Genomic DNA, 13,370 nt, shown 5'->3' with positions numbered 1-13,370 from the left:
CCCATTTACATTTAAGGTTAATATTGTCATGTCTGAATTCGATTCTGCCATTATGATCTTAGCTGGTTATCTTGCATGTTAGTTTATGCAGTTTCTTCGTAGTGTCGATGGTCTTTACAATTTGGTATGTTTTTGCAGTGGCTGGTATTGGTTGTTCCTTTCCATGTTTAGTGCTTCCTTCAGGAGCTCTTGTAGGACAGGCCTGGTGGTGACAAAATCTCTCAGCATTTGCTTGTCTGTAAAGGATTTTATTTCTGCTTCACTTATGAAGCTTAGTTTGGCTGGATATGAAATTCTGGGTGGAAAAAATCTTTTCTTTAACAATGTTGAATATTGGTCCCCACTCTCTTCTGGCTTAAGATATTCATTGTTACTCTGATGGGCTTCCCTCTGTGGGTAACCCGCCCTTTCTCTCTGGCTGTCCCTAACATTTTTTCCTTCATTTCAACCTTGCTGAATCTGATGATTATATGTCTTGGGGTTGCTCTTCTCAAGGAGTATCTTTGTGGTGTTCTTTGTATTTCCTGAATTTGAATGTTGGCCTGCCTTGCTAGGCTGGGTAAATTCTCCTGGATAATATCCTGAAGAGTGTTTTCCAGCTTGGTTCTATTCTCCCCGTCACTGTCAGGTACACCAATCAAACATAGATTTGGTCTTTTCACATCGTCCCATACTTTTTGTTCATTTTTCACTCTTTTTTCTCTAATCTTGTTTTCTTGTTTTATTTCATTGAGTTGATCTTCAATCTCTGATATCCTTTTTTTCTACTTGATCAGTTCAGCTAATGATACTTGTGTTGCTTCACAAAGTTCTTGTGATGTGTTTTTCAGCTCCAATAGGTGATTTATGTTCTTCTCTAAACTGGTTATTCTAGTTAGCAATTCGTCTAACCTCTTTTCAAGGTTCTTAGCTTCCTTGCAGTGGGTGAGAATATGTTCCTTTAGCTGGGAGGAGTTTGTTATTACCCGCCTTCTGAAGTTGACTTCTGTCAATTCGTCAAACTTATTCTCCATCCAGTTTTGTTCCCTTGCTGGCGAGGAGTTGTGATCCTTTGGAGGAGAAGAGACATTCTGGTTTTTGGAATTTTCAGTCTTTTTGCACTGGTTTCTCCCCATCTTCGTGGATTTATCTACCTTGGTCTTTGAAGTCAGTGACTGTCTGATGGGGTCTCTGAGTGGACATCCTTTTTGTTGATGTTAATACTATTCCTTTCTGTTTGGTAGTTTCCTTCCAACAGTCAGGCTCCTCTGCTGCAGGTCTGCTGGAGTTTGCTGGAGGTCCGCTCCCAACCCTGTTTGCCTAGATGTCACCAGTAGAGACTGCAGTCCAGCAAAGATTGCAGCCTGTTCCTTCCTCTGGAAGCTTTGTCCCAGAGGGGCACCCACCAGATGCCAGCCAGAGTTCTCCTGTATGAGGTGTCTGCCGGCTCCTACTGGGAGGTGTCTCCTAGTCAGGATACACGGAGTTCAGGGACCCACTTGAGGAGGCAGTCTGTCCCTTATCAGAGCTGGAACACTGTGCTGGGAGATCCGCTGCTGTATTCAGAGCTACCAGGCAAGGACGTTTAAGTCTGCTGAAGCGGCTCCCCCAACTGCTCCTTCCCACAGGTGCTCTGTCCCAGGGAGGTGAGCGTTTTATCTATAAGTTCCTGACTGGAGCTGCTGCCTTTTTTTCAGAGATGCCCTTCCCAGGGAGGAGGGATTCTGCAGAGGCAGTCTGGCAACAGTGGCCTTGCTGAGCTGTGGTGGGCTCCACCCAGTTCAAACTTCCTGGCTGCTTTGTTTACACTGCGAGGGTGAAACCGCCTATTCAAGCCTTAGCAATGGTGGATGCCCCTCCCCACACCAAGTTCAAGAGTCCCAGGTAGAGCTCAGACTGCTGCGTTAGCAGCAAGAATTTCAAGCCAGTGTGTCTTAGCTTGCTGGGCTCCATTGGGGTGGGATCCGTGGAGCCAGACCACTTGGCTCCCTGGCTTCAGCCTTCTTTCCAGGGGAGTAAATGGTTCTGTCTTGCTGGCATTCTGGGTGCCAGTGGGGTATGAAAAGCAAAATTCCTGTGGCTAGCTTGGTGTCTGCCCAAACGGCTGCCCAGTTTTGTGCTGGAAACCCAGGGCCCTGGTAGCCTGGGCACTGCAGTGAATCTCCTGGTCTGGGGGTCGTGAAGACCATGGGAAAAGTGCAGTATCTGGGCCACAGTCCAAGGTACAGTCCCTAGTGGGTTCCCTTGGCTAGGAAAGGGAGTTCCCCAACCCCTTGCACTTCCTGGGCGAGGCAACACCCCACCCTGCTTTGGCTTGCCCTCCTTGGGCTGCACCTACTTCAAACCAGTCCCAGTGAGATGAACTGGGTACTTCAGTTGGAAATGCAGAAATCACCTGCCTTCTGCATTGATCTTACTGGGAGCTGCAAACCAGAGCTGTTCCTGTTTGGCCATCTTGCCAGCAATTGTGGCAGTTTTCAAGGGAAATGCTTCCAGCTTTTGCCCATTCACTATTAAGTTGGCTATGGATTTGTCATAGGTGGCTCTCATTATTTTGAAGTATGTTCCTTCGATGCCTAGTTTCTTGAGAGTTTTAAACATCAAGGAATGTGGAATTTTAATGAAAGCCACTTCTGCATCTATTGAAACGATTATGTGATTGAAACGATTATTTAGTTTTGATTATGTGATGAATCACATTTATCGATTTGTGCATGTTGAACCAATCTTACATCCCAGGCATAGAGACTACTTGTTCGTGGTGAATTGACTTTTTCATATGGCACTGTATTTTTCAATTTTCAATTGTTTATTGCTGGTACATGGAAATACTGATATTGTATCTTGATCTTATATCCAGTAACCGTGATAGATTCACTTCTTATAATAGTTTTTGCATAGATCCCATCTGACTTTCTATATGAATGAACATGTATGCAAATAAGCACCCTTTTACTTCTTTTTCAATCTGGATGCATTTGATTTTTCTTGCCTTATGATACAAGCTAGAAGCACAATTACAACTTTCAATAACAGTTGCGAGGGCAGACATTTTTTTTTCTCATTTGTGACCTTGGGAGGAAAGAATGCAGTCTTTTACCAATATGATTTAGCTGTAGGGTTTGATACATGTTCTTTATTGGATTGAGAAAGTTCCTTTCTCCCCTACTTTGCTTAGGGTCTTTTACAGGGATGAACATTGGATTTTATCAAATGCTCTTTCTTGAGATGATCTCTTGAGATTATTATATATTTTTTTTCTTTTTCAGTTTAATATGATGAGTGACATTCTGTTTTCCAAATGTTAAACAAACATTGCATCCGTGGTATAAAAACATTTGGTCATGAGATATTATGCCTTTTATGTATTGTGGATTCAATTTTCTATATTTTTATTTTACAACATATTTCTAAATTTAATATGCTAAATTTGCTAAAATTTTCATGAGGTTTATTGGTGTACAGATTTCTTTTAGTATGTTAGTTGTTGGTATCAGAGTAATGTTTACTTCATAAAATGAGCTGGATGGTATTCCCAACATTATAATATTCTGCAAGAGTTTGTAAAGAACTAGTATTGTATCCCCCTTCCATGTTTGGCAGACTTCATTGATAAAGTCATCTGGGCCTGAAATTTTTTTGAGGGAAAATTTTTAGCTACAAATTCTATTTCTCAAATAGATATTGGGCTACTCAAGTTATTTCTTTCTTCTTGAGAGAGACTCAAGTTTGTGTCTTTCAAGGAAATTTTCTATTTCATCTAGGTTGTCAAATGTATTTGTATCAAGTTGTTCACAGTTTTCCCTTACTGTCTTTTTAATATTTGTAGAATGTGTACTGATATCACCTTTTTCCTAATATTGATAATTTGTCTTCTGTCTTTCTTTGCTGATCATTCTGCCTAAAGGCTTATCAATTATATTGATATTTTCATAGATGCAACCTTTGGTTGCATTTACTTTCTCAATTGACTTTCTGTCTTTATTTCACTTATTTCTATTTTGACTTTTAGTCCCTTTCTTCTACTTGAGTCTATTTTGCTCTTCTTTTTGAAGTTTGTTAGGCTGAAAACCTGTCACTGATTCAAGTTATTTTTGGTATTAACAATATATGTCCTTAAGGCTATACATTTCCCTACTGTTCTGCTTTAGCTGTATCCCATGAATTTCGATACATTAGGTGTTCATTTCATTCAGGTCAAAATAATTTTTAATTTCCTGTTTAACTTCTTTGAGTCATGGTTATTTAGAAGTGTTACTTCATTTATAAATATTTCAAGCTTGTCCAGAGATTTTCTGTTATTGATTTCTATTTTATTTCTATCATGATCAGATAACACACTTTGACCTGAGTACTTTTAAATTTATCGATACTTGTTTGGGCAGGAGTAAGGTCTACCTTAGTGATTCTCAATGAACATGGAGGGAAGGTGTTTTCTGATTTGTGGAATGTTTTGTAAATGTCACATAAATCCTTCAAGCCTTCTATTTGTTCTATAAACATTGATAGAGGAGTACTAAAATCTCTTACTGTAATTGAGATTGTATCTATCCTGTAGTTTTATCACTGCATTTTCTTTTCTCTTCTCTTCTCCCTTTCTTTCCCTTTCCCTTTCCTTCCTTCCTTCCTTCCTTCCTTCCTTCCTTCCTTCCTTCCTTCCTTGTTTCCTTCCTTCCCTTCTTTCCCTTTCTTTTCTTTCTCTTTCCCTTTCTCTTTCTCTCTCTCTCTCTTTCTTTTTTGACAGAGTCTCACTCTGTTGCCCAGGCTAGAGTGCAGTGTGATCATGGCTCACTGCAGCCTCGACTTCCCAGGCTCAAGCCATCTTACCAGCTCAGCCTCTCAAGTAGCTGGAACTGCAGGTGCATGTCACTGAACCCGGGTAATTTTTTAAAAAATAAAAACGGGGTCTCATTATGTTGTCCAGGTTGGTCTCGAACTCTCGGGCTCAATCAATTCTCCCACTCAGCCTCCCAAAGTGCTGAGATTACAGGTGTGGTCACTATACCCGGCTTTGACTAAAATTGAGGTATAATTTATATAACATAAATATCTGTTTTAAGTATACAGTTTAGAAATTTTCAGTAAATTCTAAAATCTGTGTATACATCACTACAATCTAATGTTAGAATATCTCCTTCACTGCCAAAGGATTACTCACACCCATTTTCAGTCACTGTCTATTGCTACTTCCAGCCAACTGCTAACTTAATCTGTCTCAATAGATTTGTCACTTCTATACATGTTATGTAAGTGGAATCATAGAACACATGGCCTTTTGCATCTAGCATCTTTCATTTAGCATAATATTTTTGAGGTTTGACTACATTGTAGTATGTAGCAGTATCTTCTTTCTTGTTATATATAGTAATCAGTTGTGCAGATATACCACATTTTATTATCCATTCACTGGTTGATGAATATTTCGACTATTTCTACCTTTTAATCATTGTGAATAATGCTGCTGTAAACGTTCATGTACAAGTCTTTCAGTGAATCTTCACTTTTGTTTCTCTTGAAGGTAAATTAGTGGTCATATGGTAAATTCATTTTTAACTTTTTAACAAAAGACGAAAATGTTTTCCAAAGTGTCTGTACCATTTCACATTTACATCAGCAAATGGATGAGGGTTCCAATTTCTGCCCTTCTTGCAAAAATTTGTTATCATCTTTCTTATTTATTACATTCATTCTAGTGGGTGTTAAATAATATAATTATGGCATAATTTGCATTTCACTAATAACTAACGATGTTGGGCATCTTTTCATGGCCTTATTTGTGATCCATATATTTTATTCTTTCAAATGACTATCAAGTATTTGCCCACTTTTTGACAGCACTATTTATCTTCTTACTATTATTGCATTTTAAGGGCTCCTTATATATTCTGGATACAAATCCTCTGTCAAATATGAGATTCACAGATAAACATTATGTGCCGCATAATGATGTTTCAGTAAACGACTAATTGTATATAAGATAGTGGTCCCATACAATTATGATGGAACTGAAAAATTCCCTATTGATGTCATAGCCATCACAATGTCACAGTATAATCACTTTATTTTTTATAAATAAAGTGTAGCCTAAGTTTTCAATGTTTATAAAGTCTACTGTAGTATATACAATAATGTGCTAGGCCTTTGCATTCACTTACCAAGTTTCTCACCGACTCACCCTGAACAACTTCCAGTTCTGCAATCTCCACTCATGGTAAGTACCCTATTCACGTATATCATTTTTTAATCTTTTATACCATATTTTGACTGTACCTTTTCTATATTTACATACATTTAGATAAATAAATACTTGTCATTGTGCTACAATTGCTTATAGTATTCAGCATAGTAACGTGCTTGTACAGGTTTGTAGCCTACAAGCAACAGACTATACCACATTGCTGAGGTGTATAGTAGGCTATACAACCTAGGCTTGTATAAGTGCACTCTATGATGTTCATGCAATGATGACAATGTTTAATGGCACATTTCTCAGAAAGTAATCTGGTCATTAGCTGCCACATGACTGTGTTTTCTCCCAGCCTGAGGCTTTAAAAAAGTCTTCTTAATGATGTCTTCAAAAGCAAATATTTTAAATTTTGGTGCAGTCCAATGTATTATTTTTTATTGATCAAGCCTTTGGTGGTGTTTTGGGGAAAACTGCCTAACCCAAAGGAATGAAGATTTTTCTCCTATGTTTTCTTTGAAGACTTTTATAGTCTTAACTCTTACAGCTGGGTCTATTATCCACTTTAAGTTAATTTTTGTGTATAGCGTGAGGTCAGGTCTAAATTGAGTATTTTGTATGTGGATATTAAATTGTTCCAGCATTATTAGTAAAAAAAACAAAAACAAAACTATTTCCCCCATTGATTTGCTTTGGATCCTTTGTTGAGAATCAACTGACCATGAATATAATTTTTAATTCTAAATTTGGTTCAATTTATCTATAGGTCTATCATTATGCCAGTATTATACCATTGCAATTACTGTAGCTATACAATAAATATGGAAATGAGGAAATATATATCTTCCAGATTTGTTTTAGCTGCTCTAGATCTTATACTTTCTCATAGAAAGGCTAGAATCTGCTTATTAATTTCAGCAAAATATCCTGCTTAGATTTTGATAGGAATTGGGTTTAATCTGTAGACTAATTGGGAGAAGAGCTATCATCTTAATAATACTGGCTGTTCCAATTCATGCATGTGGAATACATCTCCATTTATTTATATCTCTTTTTCATTTCTCTGAACAATGTTTTGTGATTTTTTAGTGTACAAGTTTGAACTTCTTTTGTAAAATTTAATTCATCGTTGTTGTTGTTTTTTTTGTTTATTTGTTTTGCGATGGAGTCTTACTCTCTCACCCAGGCTGGAGTGCAGTGGCACGATTTCAGCTCACTGCAACCTCTGCCCTCCAAGTTCAAGTGATTATCCTGTCTCAGCCTCCTGAGTAGCTGTGATTACAGGCGCCTGCCACCATGCCCGGCTAATTTTTGTACTGTTAGTAGAGATGGGGTTTCACCATGTTGGCCAGGCTGGTCTCAAACTCCTGACTTCAAGTGATCTGCCCACCTTGGCATCCCAAAGTGCTGGGATTACAGGCATGAGTCACTGCGCCTGGTCAAAAATGTGTTCTTAATTTCATTTTCAAAATGTTAATGGATAGATTCTTGTATATTGTTCATGTATTTTGGGACCTTGCTGTCCTTGTTTATTAGTTCTAGTAGTTTTTGTGTGGCTTCTTTAGAATCTTCTACATATAGAATCATGTAATCTGTGAATAAACGCAGTTTCTCTCTCTTCTCCCTCACCATTCTGAATGCCTTTTATGTATTTTTCTTGCCTGACTGTCCTAACTACAATCTCCAGTGCACTGCTGAATAGAAGTGATAAGAAGAGACATCCTTTCCTAGTTATCAATACTAGAGGGGAAAGCATTTATTACCATGAAATATGGTTTGTCATCTAAAGGGTGTTCATAGGTGGTCTTTATCAGAAAGTTCTCTTCTATGCCCACTTTGTGGAGGGTTCTTTTCTAGGCCTACTATGTTCTCTTCCATGCCCATTCACTTTTTTTTTAAAATTGTGAATGAGCACTGAATTCTGCCAAAGCTTTTTCTTCATATTTTCATATATTCATGTGGTTTTTGTTCTTCTTTCTATTACTATGTTGAATTACATTAATTGACTTTTGGATAATAAATCAACTCTACATCACTAGGATAAATCCCTTTTGGCTATGGTGTACAATCTTTTGCATATACTGTTGGATTCAATTCATTAATAGTTTGCTGAAGATGTCTGTGTGTATGTTCATGAGGAATATTGGTCTGTAGTTTTCTTTTCTTTTAATGTGTTTGTCTGACTTTGGCATGAGGGAAATACTGGTCTTATAGAATGAATTGGTGGGTATTCCCTTTCTCTTTCTAATCAAGGAATTTGAGAAACGTTAGTGTTTCTTTTCTTAGGTTTAAAAGAATTCAAGAGTGAAGCCTAGGCTTTTCTTTGTGGGAAGATTTTTTCATTATCAATTCATTAATTCAACTTCTTTACTTATTATAGGTTTATTCAGATTTTTAGCTGTTTATGGATCAGTTTCTGCAATTTGTGGCTCTCCAGGAATTTATCCATGTCATCCATGTTGTTTAACTTTTTGGCATAGAATTGTTCATTGTATTCCAAAATAATTCCCCAAAGGGGAATTATACACTTTTAATGATAACTGTTCACCTGTATGTTCTCTCAACATATATTTTCAGCAGTGTCTCACTCTACTGGTATCAATTTACTGTATTAGTTCGTTTTCATGCTGCTGATAAAGACATACTTGAGACTGGGAAGAAGAAGAGTTTTCATGGACTTATAGTTCCACATGACTGGGGAGGCCTCACAATCATGGTGGAAGGCATGATCTTTGAAATATGATACATATACTTAAAATTAAATGCAATATTTATCCACCAGATGAAGAAAAACCCTTAAGGAGGTTCTTGTCACCAAAGGAGTTTATAACATATTAGTAATTTATTCATATTCTGACTTGTACCTTCCATTATGACTAATATATCGTATTAGCCTAATTAGCCAAAGGTAATGTTGTTTTTAGCTTTCTATCTATTCCTAAATGTTATTTCCTAGTTTTTGTTTCTTTCTTTTATGTGTATGTACATGTTTTTACTTATCTTCAGGCTTACATATCATTAATAAATTATTTACTAGAGGTTAGTTGATAGTGACGAGACTGACATGGTACAACATGGAGTCATTATGTCACCCATGGGTAAGTTTAATACTATTACTGACTAAGTATCAGAAAGATCATTTGGGGATGTGAAAATATTAAAAGCTGCAAGATAAATTATAACAACTGCATGAAAATCCATGACATATACAGCTAACCAGTACTCTAATCTCATTTTTTCTCACATCCACTCTTCCTAAGTAGCATGGGGAAAAAAATGAAAAATGTTGATAGATTTAAGTGTTTCAGGTATTGAGAGTCCTCAAGTCTACCAGTTATTGCAATAAAAACTGAAGGAAAGGTCAATCCCGAATGAAAAGAAGATGCTGGCTAGCGTTAGCAGCCTATAAACTTTAAGAATTAGTATATAAATTACATTAGGTTGGTACATATAGTAGTAATCATTATGTAGTAACCCGTCATCCCACACTGTAATTCAGAGAGAAAGTACTGAATAGATACAATGGTCACAAAGAATAAAATTAATTTACATACAGTTCATTGTAACATGATTATTACAACAAAAGATGTCGTAATGGCATTTGAAAATAGAAATGGATGAGTGTTTACTGTGTGGGGAGGCTGAAAGAAGTTGATGCTGTAGAATTAGTGTTCAATTAATACCATCCAAAGGTACAAGACTGTATTAAGTGGAAATAAAATTCCAGTAGAGGGGTTATTTTAAAAAGGATTGAAAATAATTCTCTAGGTTTTCCTACGACTACTAAGTATCCCATAAGATCAATCCTTACCTCTAATTCTCTACTAATCAAGCAGTCTTCTAATATATATATATAATGTATTCTTCTATTCAGCAGAAGTGTGTGATCCAGATAGACAATACTCATTTGTCAAACTGCCAGCTATACTTCCCATGATTAATAAATGACATGGCATTTGTGCTTATAAATTTATACTTCTAAAATTTGGTTAATGTCAATGAGTCCTGCAGCACTTGACAAAATGTTGTTAAAACTGGAGCATGCTGTCTCCATAAAGATATAACTACCCCATGAATACTATGCAAAACAGTATATATATACCTCAGTTTCCAATAGTAGATTGATTAGAAAAATAATGACCTGAGTTTTAGGGGCAAAGAGTTTAAAATGTCATTATTCAATCTGGAAAATATTTCTGAGTTTATTTTAAGCATCTATGGAATGATGTAATTGTATTTTACATTTCAGACTGTAAAATCCAGGGCAAAATGTAATGTTGATGATAATAATAACAATAGTAACAATAACATCAGTTTATATTATTGAGACTAATTAATTCTTATAACTACCCTGTAATGCAGGTATTACTATTTCCCTTTTATGAACGAAGAAAGTGAGGCATAGAGAGAGGATCTGCCACAAAACATACAGTTCTAAAGTGTAAGAATTAATATTTAAACTCAGGGTAGTCTGAAATTAAAATTCATGGTTTCAACCACTATAGTATACTTGGTATACTACATATTCATAAAATACCTAGAGTAATAAAGGAGAAAATGATAATTTTGTGCATACAGCTATGTGGCTAAATTCATATTAGCCATCTTATTCCTATATTTAGGATTCTAAGCACTAAGATTTAAATGTAAATGTGCTTATTTGGTGTCATATCACCCAAAATACAAATATAAACCCCTTCAACATTGTGATAGGTGATTGCTATGGGCACTACCTTATTTTAGTGTTTCAAACAATTCAAAAGCTTCAATAATAGCTATGGAAATACTAACAAATGACTATTAATATTTACAATGATATCTTCAAATTCTGTATCATACATATAACTCAAGATTAGGAAAATTCAATAAAAATATGAAAGAATTTTGGTAAAACTTACTTTGCAATCTCCGTGTTGGGCTCTCTCCATGGAGCTGTCTTCGTGGCATATATGGAGAAGGGTGGGGGAGTGGCAATGAAGAGACATCATGCGTCTGAAGTTTGTACCAATGTGGCTCATCATCTAATAATGCTGTTTCTAATTCAATTAAAATCTACAAACCCAAGAGACAAAGGACAGTTATAATATACCAATAATAAAGAAATTATGTTAAGTGGTCCTACAACTTTTGTAGTAATAATTATAATAGTAATGCTATTACATGAAAAACAAGGTCATTTAGACGTTGCAAAATTGTCAGTATGCTTTTGACAATAAATAAACTTTTATAACTTCTTTAGTGATTTAATAGTTTTAAATATCTAAGACATTTATTTTTTTGACCCTTGACTACTCGTTACAAAAGTAACACTTTTCATTTTAAATGACTGTAATAATAACTAATATTTGTATATCATTTTAGAATTTTAAAAGCGTTTTTATTTAGAGTCAACCTAAACCCCCCTCAGTGATGACTAAGTAAAGAAAATATGGTATATACACACCATGGAATACTAAGCAACCATAAAAAAGAACAAGATCATGTCCTTTGCAGGGACATGGATGGAGCAGGAGGCCATCATCCTTAGCAAACTAATGCATGAACAGAAAACCAAATACTGCATTCTCATTTTTAAGTGGGAGCTAAATGATGAGAACACATGGACCCACTGAGGCAAATAATACATACTAGGGCCTATCGGAGAGTAGAGGGTAGGAGGAGGGAGAGTATCAGGAAAAATACTAGTTGGTACTAGGCTTAATACCTCGGTAATGAAATAATCTGCACAACAAACCCCATTAAACATGTTTACCTATGTAACAAACCTCCACATGTATCGCTGAACTTAAAAGTTAAAAAAAATTAACTTTTATAAGAACTTTTAAATGGGAAGAGTAAAACAAATTTGAAGTGCCTACTGTGTATTATGAACCGTGCCATATTATCTGCCATAATTATTTTAAAAATTACTAGCTTTGTCTTATTGTTTAATTTTCATAAGCAAAAATACCAAGGCTAACAAAGGTTAAAAGAACTTATCTAAGGTCACACCAGCTTTTAAGTGAAAGAGGTGTAAACTGAATCAGCCTGTCTAATTTAAAATTCTGAATTTATCATACCATCCTGCTAAAGATTTAAAACAAGAAAAAAACAAGAATGGATTTTAAACATGAACTATAGTACAATACAAATTTTATAACACAAATTTTTAAAAATTTACCCAAAATATAAGTCTGTAGAAATTAATGTCTACTTTTTTTAGGAGGCTGTGCAAGTGACAGTGTTTGTGCTTTGTGTTTACAAGAATGGCCACATAAAGATAAATTACTATTTACCTAAGGGAGGTAAAGAAGCAACCCAGCCAAGTTAATATTTCATTCTTTCTTTTTTGTTTTTGAGACAGGGTCTTGCTCTGTCACCCAGGGCGGGGTGCAGGGGTGCACTCATAGCTAACTGCAGCCTCAAACTCCTGGGGTAAGGCAATTCTCCCACCTCAGCCTCATGAGTAGCTACGACTCCTGTATGTAGCACCATGCCTAGCTAATTTCTTTTTTTATTTTTTTTTAAACATGGGGGTCTTGCTATGTTACCTAGGCTGGTCTTGGACTCCTGGTCTCAAGCTATCCCCGTCTCCACTTCCCAAAGGATTGGTATTACAAGTGTGAGCCACCATGCCTGGAGTTATTTCACTCTTTCTAAATTTTCCCTAGTCATTTTCAAAATTATAGGTACTGTGTTCCAAAGTATTACAAACATACAATACAACACACTTATTTAATTCTCATATTAACCCTGAGTTGCATAAAGTATTATTCCCACTTGGTTGAAGAACAAACTGAAGCACAGATGGGTCAAATAACTTGTTCAAAGACCCAAGGCTAAAAAGTGGTAGTGCCAGGAATATAAACCCACTCAGTTAGCTCCAGAATCTCTGCTCCTAACAACTGTGTGACCCTTCTTCCCAAAGGTCACACAAGGGATTTTAGTTTAGTTTAGCTTTTTTTTTTTTTTTTTTTTTGAGATGGAGTCTTGCTCTGTCGCTCAGACTGGAGTGCAGTGGCGTGATCTTGGCTCACTGCAAGCTCTGCCTCCCGGGCTCAAGCGATTCTCTTGCCTTAGACTCCTGAGTAGTTGGAATTACAGGAGCCCACCACCGTGCCCAGCTAATTTTTGTATTTTGGGTAGAGATGGGGTTTTGCCACATTGGCCAGGCTGGTCTCGAACTCCTGACCTCAGGTGATCTCCCCCCGCTTGGCCTCCCAAAGTG

The 13,370-nt window shown here is 36.4% G+C and overlaps 1 protein-coding gene across 44 annotated transcripts in view; it reads right to left on the bottom strand.

Moving 5' to 3' along the window:
• Positions 1-13,370, bottom strand: part of RIMS2 (regulating synaptic membrane exocytosis 2) — a 507,129-nt gene that overhangs the window by 312,186 nt on the left and 181,573 nt on the right. For all 44 annotated transcript variants that reach the window (XM_031650105.1, XM_031650110.1, XM_031650083.1 and 41 more), the window contains one exon: positions 11,062-11,215. In XM_031650105.1, the coding sequence (XP_031505965.1) occupies positions 11,062-11,215 (154 nt within the window). The remainder of the gene's footprint in view (positions 1-11,061; positions 11,216-13,370) is intronic.

This window comes from Papio anubis, chromosome 8, assembly GCF_008728515.1.
Source record: "Papio anubis isolate 15944 chromosome 8, Panubis1.0, whole genome shotgun sequence".
NCBI classification, from domain to species: Eukaryota; Metazoa; Chordata; class Mammalia; order Primates; family Cercopithecidae; genus Papio; species Papio anubis.
Note: the sequence above shows the minus strand (reverse complement) of the source record. Positions and strands in the feature narration are given on the sequence as shown.